At 38.9% G+C, this 13,798-nt stretch overlaps 1 protein-coding gene across 8 annotated transcripts in view; it reads left to right on the plus strand.

Moving 5' to 3' along the window:
• Positions 1–13,798, plus strand: part of ROCK2 (Rho associated coiled-coil containing protein kinase 2) — a 108,636-nt gene that overhangs the window by 40,203 nt on the left and 54,635 nt on the right. For all 8 annotated transcript variants that reach the window (XM_027690258.1, XM_027690255.1, XM_027690256.1 and 5 more), the window contains exons 2-3: positions 1,654–1,735; positions 12,110–12,210. In XM_027690258.1, the coding sequence (XP_027546059.1) occupies positions 1,654–1,735; positions 12,110–12,210 (183 nt within the window). The remainder of the gene's footprint in view (positions 1–1,653; positions 1,736–12,109; positions 12,211–13,798) is intronic.

Genomic DNA, 13,798 nt, shown 5'->3' on the forward strand with positions numbered 1-13,798 from the left:
GACCTCATCAGTACTGAGCAGAGAGGAAGGATCATCTGTTCGCTAGGACCCTCAGGTCCTTTTTTGTAAAGCTGCTCTCCAGCTTCTCAGGCTGCAGCCTGTACCTGGTGCCTGGGGTTATTCCTTCCCTAAAAGCAGGACTTGGCTTTTCCCCTTACTGAACTTTGTGTTAATCTTCTCTGTCCAGGGGTGCAGAGCCAGTGGCTGGCCTCCAACTGGACTTTGTGCCACTGATCACAGTCTCCTGGGCCTAGTCTTTCAGACAGCTTTTAATCATTTGTCTAACCTGAACTTCATCAGCGTGTCTGTGACACTTTGTAAAACGCTTTCATTTGTCAGGAGGTAAAAAGTGAATAAATAAATAAAATCTCTTAGTGTTGAGAATGGTCTTAACCATTAATGTATTTTGTGGTGCAAAGTGACATCTCCGCAGAGGTAGTCTTATTTGTGTATGTGTGTATTTAGGACAAAGTGGCATTCAAAATGTATTTAATAATCTTAGGCCTCGCCTTTGACTCTCCAGATATGTTTTTAGAATGAGTGATTTTAGTGATATTTTCAATATTTTCAGTATTTTCTCAGATATTTTAAGAAAAAGGTATGAAATCAGCAGATTGTTAGCTATAGCCTCAGTTATTAAGAAGACTGAAAAGCTGTCTAGTTCTGTTGGCTGCCTATAATAAACATGATATGGTCTCTGACTTAAATCTCTGTGATGCCCTATCAAGGTTCAAAAATCTGAAGAAACAGTCCAAGAATTTTGTTCTTAGAGCAATGAATATAACTGCCAGTTCAGGCTGAACACTGGAGTTGCTGACAATGAATGGTATCTCTGCCTCCTCTTACTATCTGAAACTAATTTTTAGTTTTATTTGTCCATGTGTAACTGGAAAAGTGTTTGTGTTTTAGAGTAATTTTTTTAAGTTTTCCTGACTTGCAGAAAGGTGGAATTGAGCTAAGTCTTGTAACAGGCATTTAAAATACTATTTTTAGTCTAGATTTGGTGATCTCATCCCTTGCCATTTTAAGAGGTCTCAATTGTTTTCTGCTGAGGCACTGATAATGGGTAGCAGAATGGTATGTAGAGTTCTGGCTTGCCTTCTTTTGAGTCACTTAGAAAAAAATAATCTAGTCTTGTGAGCCTGAATTACATGGTGAATTGTCTTCTTAAGTTTAGGTCACATCTTGCTTCTAAGAAAAATGAGCAGTTGGTTTTCAAATATCCAGAACGAGAAGGTAGAGAGACTGTGATCAGAGCAATAATATGGATAATACAAACATCTCCTGCAAATGTTTTTTTGCAGAAAATGTGTAACAAAATCCTTGTGAACGAAAATAGGAAAAATGGATTGACTGAACTCAGTATCTTAAATCAGTGTTTAATGAATAAGATTAAAACTACTACTCCAGTTTAAGTCCCAGTGCCACTAATCAGTGGTAATATAGCTGTACTGTTTATAGAACTTGGAGCCAGTCAGTGTGTGTTAGCTCCTCTGCTGGTTTATAAACATACTTGAGAGCTTGTTTGATTTGCCTACTAGGAATGTAATGCATGCTTGAATAATATATAATCAGTCTCAGCGTAGTAGTTTTACTGAAGTTGTTAATTAAGATTTTAGAACTCAATTAACTTGTTTTTATTTTTTTTTTCAGGACGGCTTGAATTCTTTGGTCCTTGATCTGGATTATCCAGCACTGAGGAAGAACAAGAACATTGATAATTTCTTAAATAGATGTAAGTTACAAGTGGCCCTTAAACAATGACATAGTTGTGATCTCAGTCATAGGAAGCTGAGTGGTCAGAAATGCTTTACTGATGGTCATTGTACTGATTTTTGTAACTCTGAGCTTCTATATTCAGAAGGCTTTGGAGGACCATTTGTTACAGAAAGAAGTTTCATTTTGGGGAGTTATTATATAGCTGAAAATAATGTTGAAAAATACAAGCTGTAGATTTTTGTTTTCCTAAATACAGTTGGGAAAATCCTTTTATGTTATTTTTTTTATCTTACGTATGTGTAGCTATATGATTTCCTAAGCATATCCAAGTTATTATTCTTCAGTAATTCATTACACAAAATGTCAACATTGTTTATATAGTCATACTTGATCTAACCCACAGCCTTCTCTGGGTTTTTAAAACTAAATTAATGTACCTTAAAATATGTTGGTGCATTTTTGCATCTTTGCATAGATGTGTGTGATTCTCCCCAAATTAATTGTAGACAAGATCTTGGAGTTCATTGAGCATATGGAAATGAAAGACTGTACATCAGAGTAGCTGTATTTTGTCTTTTCAAAGTGATTTCTATCTATGTATATGAGCAGAATATTTTTCTTGTAAAAATAGTGGGTCATTTGTTTTAAAATGTAAGTTGCAGTGAGTAAGCCTTCTTGGAACAGCTATGCTTTGTGGGAGCTTATTTTGAGATCCATATTTTTTAAAAAAACTTTTTCTTTTGCATAAGTTAAGGTTACTGCAAATGTAGTCTTATCAGCAACTCCTTTTTAGATTCTTTACTTGTAAGAGGTGTATTTCTGCTCTCTGTTGTCCTGGGACTCCTTGAAATATCCACTCATGCTCCTCAGTTAGATGGTGGCTAGTGTAGTAATTTGTGGTGAGTTCTTTTGTTTGGAATTCAGCGCTTCTCTGTGAGGTTTGGCAGAGCCCTCTAGATGGACGTACAGCTTTACAGTTGCCAGTATAGTCTCACTTGGAGAAATCACTTAAAATACAGTAAATAAGAAACAGCAGATTAGGAAGTAGAGGCATACTTTGGGATTATTCTCAGTTTGAGTTCAAAGGAATTCAAGCTGATATTTTTGAAAGAAAGGGTTTGAAACAGTATTTTAAGTATCTTTGCTACCTGCAACTAAGTGCTGTATGTGTAAAGTAAGGGGAAAGCCCAGTGAAAATGACATAAATAACTTTTTTCAGTAACTTCTATGAGCTGTTCAGATTCACTTTTTCATTACTGTGGGAAAATAATTTAATCTTGTGAACAGGTTGGGTTTGTTTATTTGTTTGGTGTTTGTTTTGTGCAGCCCCTGAACATTCTTGCTGTCTGTCTGCCCTTTTTTGAAGGCTGTTGCTCCTTCTCCTCCTCTAGGTTCCCTCCAATCTTTATTTTAAATATTATTAAGTATCTGATGTGGCCTGCAGGCTACCAGCAATGGCAGAAACATGGAAATATACTTTCCTTCACAATTTTATTACTACCTTTTTTGGTTAAATGAGCTGACAGTATACAATTGAAATAGCCAAATACTAATTAAAAAAATTCTGGGACGTGTTACCAAAAAATTCGTAGTAGTTTTCAAAGAGTTTTCAAAGGTGTACTTCATCCTTACCTGTTGAACTTCAAAAAAAAAGCATGTAAGTCCTGACTATTTTGGCTCATAGATCATGTGTCAGTGCATCTCTCTTAAGAATCACCCATGTAACTTCTCTCGGGTTTCTATACTGCCTGGGAGAGAATGAAAAATAATGCTCCATATCTTCTGTGATTTACAATTAAAAAAATGATTCTGAAATGAGAATCTGGTAAACATTTGAGGCTAGTAATCTATTGGCACTGCAGTGGAAAGAATCAGTCCTGGCACAGTGGTGTCTTTCAAAGTCCTTTCCAGCACAGGTGTTTGTGTGGTTTGTTATGTACCAAATTGGGGAACTGAGCAGAATTAAAGCAGAATGGGGCAGTTTGTTTTTTCTCTTTGTTAAAACTAGTCGGGCAAAAGAAAAGCAGACCAGTTTCTGATTTTCATTTCACTTCACTGATACTTTGCCAGCACAAAACGAGCTGCTGGGGTGCAGGAAAAAATGGGGCAACAACTGGGTTCTTATTGGCTTTGCAATTTTATGCCATTTGAATTTGCTGAACCCATAGCTCATATCTTCCTGGAAACTGTTCTGAGGGTAGCAAGGATCAGTGGAAAGAGCATTACACAGGCTTGCTGAAGCTTCTCACTACCTTGGGCTTGGAAGAAGAGTTGGGAATTGTGTTAGGAATTTATGGAACTGTAAGTTGTTGCTCTCTTAGGTTAGGGAACTGTGAGTTCTTGTCACTTGTGATTTTTCTCAGCATCTGAAGAACTGTAGCAAATGCCTAGATGAGAACTGCTATCAAAAGGTTCTGACAGACTCTGATGAGCAGTCTGTGCCAGGGGCCTGGAGCCTGCATCCTTCCTCACGGCTTCCTGAAGGCAATCACAGAGAGATGGCAGGGCCATCCCATGAGTTAGCAGTGGGGTGCACAGTAAAGCAGCTGAGGTGAAGTCATTGCCATTGTTTTAATCCATATTGCACAAATCTTCAAAAATTGTGGAGAATGCTAAATAATCATCACACTTTCGGTCAGTTTAATCACTTAATTCTTCCACAATAACACTTTGAGAAAGAATTTTTTTTTCCTACCATATTCCCAGGAGTTTGTGTGCACCCTACTTCCAACCTACATCAAGTCATTGCTATTCAGGTTAATGTTTTCTTAATAGCTTATTTTAGTTTAAAAATGAAATAGTTTGCACCTCAGCTGAGACATTAATTGATGTTCAACTCAACTCATAGTTTCAGGCTGAAACTCGGATGTTTCAACTCATTTCACAAAGACAATTTATTAATTGCCCATACTATAGGAGTTTGGCGTGTCCTGTTTCTGTGACCACTTTGCTGAAGCAGCTTCTTCACTTGTTTAATATGCAAGAAATTCTTTCATTGCCTGCTTTCCCTTACTATTCTGATTTCTTACCACTTTCTCTGAGGTATTGACCCCAAGTGGAGCCTGTATTTGTTATAAGAGGCACATTAAGTATCTCATATAATACAACCCTTCCTTTTCAGTCTTTTATGTTGTTTTAATCATCTGTTGGGATTCTGGTTAAATCGCTGTGTTCTTTTAGAGTATTCATGGAAGGGAAAGCATAACGCAATATTTAATTCCCGAAACAATGAGAGGAATCTCATAGTCCTCTGAGAGCAAAAACTAGTTTGCTTATTTTAGAAAAGAAGGGTGAGTTTTCCAGCATGGGCTTGGTGTAACAAATCTTTCTTGGTCTTTTCTTTTCCTCTTCTATCATCTAGACCAAGACAATAGGTTGAGTAAATTCTTCCAAGTCACTTTTTCTGTCATCTGAGATTTGCCAAGTGTTGAATCATGTCTTGGTGGCTTGTGCCTTTTTTGGTGGTCTCCCTTTCAGGTGCTACTTAGCCTGTTGGCTGCTTTAACTTCTGGGAGCAGAAAGTTAAATAATTAAACAACAGATTTAAGCAACAGTTGAAAATATTTGATCATTTATAATCTTATCATCAGGAATAGAAGGGCATGAGGAATGGATTTTGAGTGATCCAAGCAGCAGTGCAGGGAATGGTGCCATCAACAGGCCTGGTACAATCCAGAAGTCTTGACTCCCTCAGTGGATCAGTGATTTCCTGTGCGTTATCCAGCATCACTCAAGAACTAGAAACCTGTGTTGTTGAAATGATTTGCTGATATTTTATAGGTTGGCAGACTTGCAGAGTGTAATGGCAATGGACGTATTTACAGTAGAAGGAACTTTTAGTGCGGATGTGACATTTGTGTAGCAGCTTTGCTGACCCCCTGAATAAACTTCCTAGAAAGTTGCTTTGGCCATTTTCCTCTCCAGGCAGACACTGCTTACTTGGAAGTTTTATCTGTTAAGGGTAATTTCTTGCAAAATTAACAGTCCTGGTTCCTTCGCTTGCATTTCGTTGTGTCGCTTGAAGCTGCTGAATCATGTGCCAACCATGCAGCCACCAACAGAAATGTGTTATCTGGTGTGGTGCGAGTGCCTGCCATGGCTGTAGCTCTTTGTGCTCCCTGCTTCCTGCCAGCCACACTGCTGAAGTGTCTTATGCCAAGAAGACTCTTAGAAATGTAGTGCACGGTAGAACTCACATTGAGTTAAGGAGCTAATTGCTCCTCTGGTTTTCTCTTGGCTTCTCTTAGAGCATTCTTTGCCAGGTCTTTGCTGTTACCTCAGCAGGTTGGGCTCCAGTTCTGTTCTTAATGACATTGTTCTAGTTAGAGTAGGGATGGGAGACGTATCAAATAAACAACTTTCCCAAGCAGAGCATGGAAGCCATAGTGTTTAACACACAATGTCTCAGACATATAAACAAGTTATATGTCAGTGTTATTAACCACTTTTCCATTTAGGTACTCGTTAGATACAAAGCAATTCAGTCCTGCCATCAGGCTTATTTTCATTAAGGAATCTGTTCTCTGCAAGCCAGAGGGCTGCTGCTTTCTGTTTCCCTGTCTTCTGCTCTTTTGTCTGTGCAAGTCAAAATACTTCTTGTGTCCACCTCTCTTTTCTCTGGGGGATGGAAGCACTACCCTGTCTGAAGCTGTGCCTTCTAGTTTCTGCTGCTTCTGCAAGGTCTGCAACAGCTTCCTGTTCTTCACACACCTTTGACCAGATATTATGTATGCACACCTAATGACTTCAGTCTTTCTGTTGTGCTTTCTGTTTGGTTTTGGTTGGGTGTGGGATTGCAGCACTTCCTGGCTGTACTTCAGTTTAACTTCTAGCTGGAGTTGTGCCTAGGGCAGTAGCTTTTGACTTAACGTGCTCCACAGCAGCACTCACTGACTGACTGTGCCTGATCTGTGGGATAAAATTGCATTCCTTTGCATTTTTATTCATCATATATACACAGCCCAGAACTGCTTGATACACATTCTCTTTTTTTTAAAAGAAAATAACCTTCATATGAACTTCTTTTTTTTTTTTTTTACTTTAAAAAGCAGAAAAGTGTGGTTTTCTCCTCCTCCCCATCCCCCTTTACTCTCCTAGTCAGGTATTTTTTCTGTTTTCACAAGCATTTGCAACCTTCAGCCACATTCTTGCTGCCAGCTGTCAGTGACTGATCCAAACACTCTGCCCTTTCAGAAAGTGAAACTTCATTTGTTTAAAGATTATAGTGCCATTTTTAAACAGTAAGTCAAAAGCTGTCTTTAAACACTCTTGGTATCCAGCATTCCCTGTCCTTCCTGTGTTAAAGAAGAAAACTGAGTTGTAGGTGGTGATATTCTCACGTTTTAGGACTTCTGCTCAAATGTCACAATATTTTTATAAGATTCCATTATATTCTGGGGCTGGGAGTCCATCTAATTCCTTCCTTTAAACATAACATTTTTCTGCTGCTGGGCTTTGTTCTATTGCAAATTTATGAGGCTGTAAGATACAAACTGTGGTATCTGTGCATACAGATACCACGAATTTGCAAACTTACCTGTGTGAAATCTTCCAAAAATTCAGAACTCTACTAGAAGGCTACTGTTGGAAAGGTCTCCTGCACCTTGAATTAGATCATGTTATGTGATATGTGAACTAAATAATATGATCCAGCATGGGTTGCAGTTATGACAGGGCTTCAGGGTTAATCTAAGCTTGCCTTCTTGCACCCCAGTTTTTTTGTTTCAGATTAGTTCCATGCATTGATTATCTGTTCCGTATCTCTAAAATTTTATGCCAAAATAGACAATCCATCTATGTAACTGATACCTTCACAACACTTGCATCCCTAGATGATACTATTTTTAACTAAGATTATTAAATCTTAATTAAAGGGGTTGAGAGGGGTGACTTCATTGCTCTCTAAAGAGGGGTAAAGTGGAGAGGAAGGTCTCCTCTCTGGTATCCAGTGACAGGACATGTGGGAATGGTTCAAAGCTGCACCAGGGGAGGTTTAGACTGGACATTAGGAAGCATTTCTTTACCAAGTGGGTGGTCAAACACTGGAACAGGCTTCATAGAGAGACGGTCAATGCCCCAAGCCTGTCAGTGTTTAAGAGGCATTTGGACAATGTCCTTAACAACATGTTTAACTGTTGGTGAGCCCTAAGTGGTCGGGCGGTTGGACTGATGGTAGCTGTGTGTCCCTTCCAACTGACAGGGCTCTATACTATTCTATCCTATTCTATCTTATCTCTTAGCTAAGAAAGTAGGATTTCTCCATTCTCAGCATTTCACAGGGATGATAAAACTGGGAACTCCTCTGTTGGTTGCTTCATATATTACTGGGTTTTTCATTGCTTAATCACAGTATTTAATGCTTAAAGAGTTTCACTGGAGCTGTAGTAGCTTGGTTTGTAGTTTCTGCATTCTATTTTGAACACAGAAATATTCCCTTGAGTTTCTGATCAGAAATTGAGCTATTTAAAAATGCACACTAGTTTTTCAATGTGTTGAAATACCTGCTATCTCATTTCACACATCTGAAAATATTTGTAACATCTTAGAAACATTTGAAAATAAATTCATGTGATTCCTGTCCCTCATGAGATGTAATATTGTGTTCAAACATGTAATTGCACATTCTCTCTGCCTTGAAATTTGCTGATATTCCTTCTCTACTGCTGCTTCCTGTGAATTTACATTTATTATTATTTGTCTTGTGCCAGAGCTTCCGATCTGCAGTTAAATAAGCTTCCAAGCACAGTCTTCCCTTCTCAGTCTGCAAAATTAGTTCACATTATTAACAAAATAATAAACTTGGTGTGGGTGAAGCACTGTTGCTGTCCTGTGCTTCCTGTCTAAGCTTTCCTGATTCACACTCTGAGTTACTTCAGTCTTACTGGTACACTGAATGTAGCAAATATATTTACTTTTTGAGGTTTTAATTGCCTCTGTCCTTACAACTTTACTACCAGACTATTGCCTCGTTATTAACATTAATCTCTCCCCTTCCCTGTCACATCTAAACTTTTCCACAGAAGAAGAAAGTTTGAATTGCATTTTTGTATTCCACAGGTTAGGAAGGATCACTGTGGAGGTCAACTGGTCCAACTCTGCTCAAAGTCAAACCAGTTCTGATGTTATATTACATCATCCAGGTCCTTGTGCAGTTGAATTTTGAAAATTTCCAAAGACAGAGGTTTTGTAGCTCTAGTGGACAGTCTGCTCCATTCTCCAATTCTTGGTATTCTTTTCCTACAAAGTAGAATTTCCAGTGTTTCAACTTGTCTGTTGACTCTTGTCCTTTCACTTTGCACCCATTAAAAGTAAAGCCTCATTTCAGCTTCTGTTGAGGCCAACCATTTGTTCATCTCTAAGTTGAACAATTCAGTTCTCTCAGCTTCTCTATAAATACCATGTGAAGCATCCTGGTGGACTTCCATGAAGCTGGCGAATGTTTTGATATTTTTGGCGCACCAAGGACCCCAAAGTTAGACATAGCATTCCAGATATGGTTTCACAAGTGACAAATAGAGGAGGAAATCTACTCCCACTTCCCTGAACCTACTGGCTATGGATTTACCCATGCAGACTTGTACACAGTCAGTGCAAAGGCTGGTTGCTTGTTCCTCTTTGCTTGGCTTATTGTCCACCAAGGCTGTCAGGTCCTCTTTCTCAAAGTGCCATCCTATACTGTCCTGTGGTGTTGCATCCCAGCTCCAGGACTCTGTACATGCTGTTGTTGAACTCTGTGAGCTTCCTGTCAGCTCATTTACTCATCCTGTGTGGGTCACTCCTAAAAGCCGCCCTACCCTCCAGTGTATCAGCTTTGAACTTAAAACCACTGACTGTGACTCTAGCAAGTATTCCACTCACCTGATAACTTCTCTGTGCAATCCATGTTGGCCTGGTTTGGCTACAAAGATGCTTTGAGATGCTGTGTTGAAAGTCATGCTGCAGTATAGGAAAGGATGTATGTACTGCTCTCCCCTTGTGCACCAAGACAGACATCTTGTCATAGAAGGAAATCAGGGTAATCAAACACAGTTTGTCCTTTTTAGATCCATTCTGGCTGTTCTTATCCTTTCTTGTCCATCAAATGTTTGGAAGTGGATTCCAGAAGGATTTGCTCCGTGCTTGCTGTAGGCAGCAGTGTGGTCAGGCTGCAGGTCCAGCCTGTAGCTTTTTGAATCCTCGTTGTTGCCCTTCTAGAGCATGGACATGACATCTGCCCTTTACCAGTAATCAGGAGCCTCCCCAAGTTGCCATGACCTTTCAAAGGTGATAGAGAACAGGGTGGTAATGGTGTTTACTGGCTTGTTCAACATACTTGGATGTGTCCTGTCTCATGACTTGGTGTACGTCAAGTTGGTTTATTGGTCCTTAACTCTAACTTCTCCTACTGCAATACTTTGCTGCTCCACACTCAACTATTACTTTCGAGGAGCTGGGAGGCCTGTGAGCAGAGCTTGAGAGTGAAGTCTGAGGCAAAAAAAGTCATTGAGTACCTTGATCTTCTCCATGTCCTTGGCACTAGATCCCCTACCTCCCTGAGAGCAGCGGGCCCATATTTGCCTCATTCTTTCTTTTATTGCCAGTGTATTTATAAAGGCTCTCATTGCCCTTCATAACCCTGACTAGTTTCAATTCCAGTCAAGCTTGGCTTTCCCAGTTCTATCTTTGCTTGTTTGAGACGTTCCTGCTGGGTCACTCATACTTGTTTGGGACATCTCTACTTCCATGGTCCAAACCTTTGCCTTTTGTGCTTGACTTGAGGCAGAGGTTGTCCATTTAGCTGGACTGGCTCCCCCCTGCCATTCCTGTTCAATTTCTAGCTAACTAGAACAGACTGTTCTTGTGCTATGAACGTGTCATCTTTGAAGATCAACCCACTCCTCTGCCCTTCACAGCAGCTTTCCACAGGATCCTGCCAGTGAATTTCCCAATCACGCTGTAGTCTGTTCTTCTGAAGTCCAAGGTCTGCTATTTTTCTTCCTCATTTCTGTTAAGAGTCTTAAGTTCCACCATCTCAGAGTTGCTTCAGCTAAGGCTCCCATAGACTTTGTCTTCCTGGGCCAGATCATTCTTGTTTGTGAGTAATAAATTAGAGTGCCTTCCTGATTTGGCTTTCTGCTTGCTTGGAACAAAATAAATGTTCTTGATAGTCAGGCATCTCCTGGATTGCTTGTAGCCTGCCAAGCTGGTCTTTGTAAATATGTAGGAATGGTTAAGCTATTTACTAGATGTTCATCATCATTAACTTCCTCGACTATGTCATCTTTAATGTCATACTGGATTAACTGTATTTCTGATCCTTTTTTTCCTCCTGTATTCAGATCTGAGATTCTCTTTCATGCCTTTCTAGGGATCAAATTCCATGGTATTTGGCCCTAAACAGGGATCTCACAATATACACCTCTACTCCTCTCTGAATATAAGCATCCACAGCTTTTCATACAATTTCATGCTCTTCCCTGGTAGAGTTTTTGCTCCAGCCACCTGGTTTGCTTTGTTTTGCTTCCTCTCAGTGTGTGTGGGGGCTTGCCATGCCTAAGAAAGATTACCTCCCGTATTATGGATTCCATTCATTGCTTCCATTATCTTTTGTCCTTGTAATAAGAATAGACTTAAAAAATGCATTTAGCCAGGAATGCGTTCATAGCATGCTTCATTTGCAAAATCAAAGAGTCTAGGACCTTGCGTGTTTTTAGAATTTGTCAGAGATCAGAATTTCGCTGGTTTCCCTTACGGATTCTCACAACTGCCAGCAAGACACACACTGACAGGCAGAGCTTATCTGCAGAACATTATACCAGAGAATACTTGAACAGGGCATTGTAGACATCATTTTAAGAAGTGTAGTGAGCACCAAAAAGCACTTTGAGATGACCAGCAGTTACATACACATACGTAAACTGGAATCAATGTATCGGATGGAATGAATGAGTGGATCTGAAGTCATGTCTTTGCATGATCTGTAGTTGTACATGAAGGTTATATGCCTCGCCACTTGACTGCTGTTGAACCCTCCAGGTGTGTAGGAGCAGGTTGCAGCTGCAGTGGTTTTGTGTGTACCAAGTCCTCTACCTGTGCACAACAGGCATCTCTGCCTCTCTTCATTGCCAGAGTCTTTTTGTGAGCTTTTGAGTGATTATTAGAGGTGTGAAATGAGAATCAGCAAAATCCAAAAGACGTTTCAGTTGTTACAGCTAAAGGTAGAGGGTTAATGGTTTCCAAAGAATAATGAAAGGGGATATTAAGAGTGACTGCAGATTTCAAGAATTATCAAGAAAGCTCTAAACATTTAAATGCAAATAGCTTATTTTTACTCTAAGTGAAAAATTGGAGAGAAAATTCCTGTATTCTGTTAATACATGCATTATCACAACTTCTATTTGATTTGTTTTAGATGAGAAGATTGTGGAAAAAATCCGAGCTTTACAAATGAAAGCTGAAGACTATGATGTTGTGAAGGTGATTGGAAGAGGGGCTTTTGGAGAAGTGCAGCTGGTAAGAATGTAATGATTTAATGTTTAGAGAGATTTCCACTTCTAACCAAAACCTTCCTCAATTTTCCACACTTTATATCTAAAAATGCATTCTTATAAAGAATAAGTATTATTTTCATTGTGTCATGAGGTCATTTCTGCACATAGTAGACGGTACATCCGAGTTTAAAATGTGATGGATTGGAAGGGAAGGACTGGGGAAACAGTTTGTTATCCTTTGATCAATGTCAAAAAGGCAGTTCATGACAATTCTAAATTTTTTTTGGCCACAAGCTTCACTGTATAATAATGTCTGAAACCTTCCTATGAAAGAGCAAGTATATAGTGTGACAAAAGAATGTTGTTTTGCTCTTACAGTTGTAATGCTTGCATTGTATTTAACTGACATGACTCAGGATTTTTAAAAGATTCATTTCTTAACATTGTCCCTTCAACATTGTAGGCTATATAATATCTAAAGTAAGAATGGGATTACTTTGTAAATTTTATTGTAGAGAAATTCTATTTAAAAAAATGGCAAACTACAAAAAAACCCTTGGTGTATCACACATAGTCTGATTTTCATTTAATTTTGATTTTTCCCAGACTTCCAAGTCCTAATGTGTGATAAGTGACACAAAAATGTGAACATATGTATAAGATGGATTGATATGTCAGTTTTGAAATAAGCCTTGGATGTAAGCGCCAAATAGAATCTGAAGTACAAACACCAGGGACAAGTTATCATGAGTTTACAGATAACTGTGCACCAGCTGATCCAGGATACTTTTCTCTGTAAGCATTTTTAGTGGAAGAGAGCTGTGGAGCAAGTAAATGGAAAGTGGAGCCACTAATTTGCAGCAGTTGAAGCTTGTTATCTTGTTACGACAAGGTAACAAAAATTACCCTTTTGCTTTTTGACATGGAACTGACATTTTACTGTTATGTGCTATTTTTGCACTAGGAAGCTGGGAAAATTGTATTGTCTTGTAATACGTAAGCATTTTGGAAAACACAAAGCTGTGTTGGGGTTTTGTTGAGGAATGTGGTAAAATCTAAGCTGTGAAGTGCTTATAGAAGGTACACAGCGTATAATGGTAATACATTTATGATCCATTTATAAAATTCTTTGGGTTTTCCATATTAGTGTTGGTGAAATTCATTGAAACTGGGGAAGAAAACCTAAAATTAGCCTGAAACTGTGACTAGACTAAAACTATTTGCATGACTAATGGATAATTTGCAAATTTAGATGTGATTAATGCGGCAGATAGCAACATCTAATCAGCAATTTTTATTCATTTGTGTCATTTTTGAGACACCTTCATCCAAGTGTGGCAACATGAGAATGTAGCACCCTCTTACTTATTTTTATCAGGGTCATTTGCACTTGGTTTTTATCCAGAAGAATCTATGAAGTCTGCAGTGGAGTATTTCCAAAAATCCCCATTTTCTAACAAGACTTTAAAGAATTAATATGTATCTTTATATGATTTTATATTCTTGCTAGCAAGAAATTAAAACCAAAACCAGAACCTTCAGCAGAACCTTACCTATGTGTGAAAGAGCTCCTGCAGGGAGCTTTGTAAGAAAGCAGGCTATTCCTTGTC

This window comes from Neopelma chrysocephalum, unplaced genomic scaffold (assembly GCF_003984885.1).
Source record: "Neopelma chrysocephalum unplaced genomic scaffold, ASM398488v2 Primary Assembly neopelma1_80b, whole genome shotgun sequence".
Taxonomy (NCBI): Eukaryota; Metazoa; Chordata; class Aves; order Passeriformes; family Pipridae; genus Neopelma; species Neopelma chrysocephalum.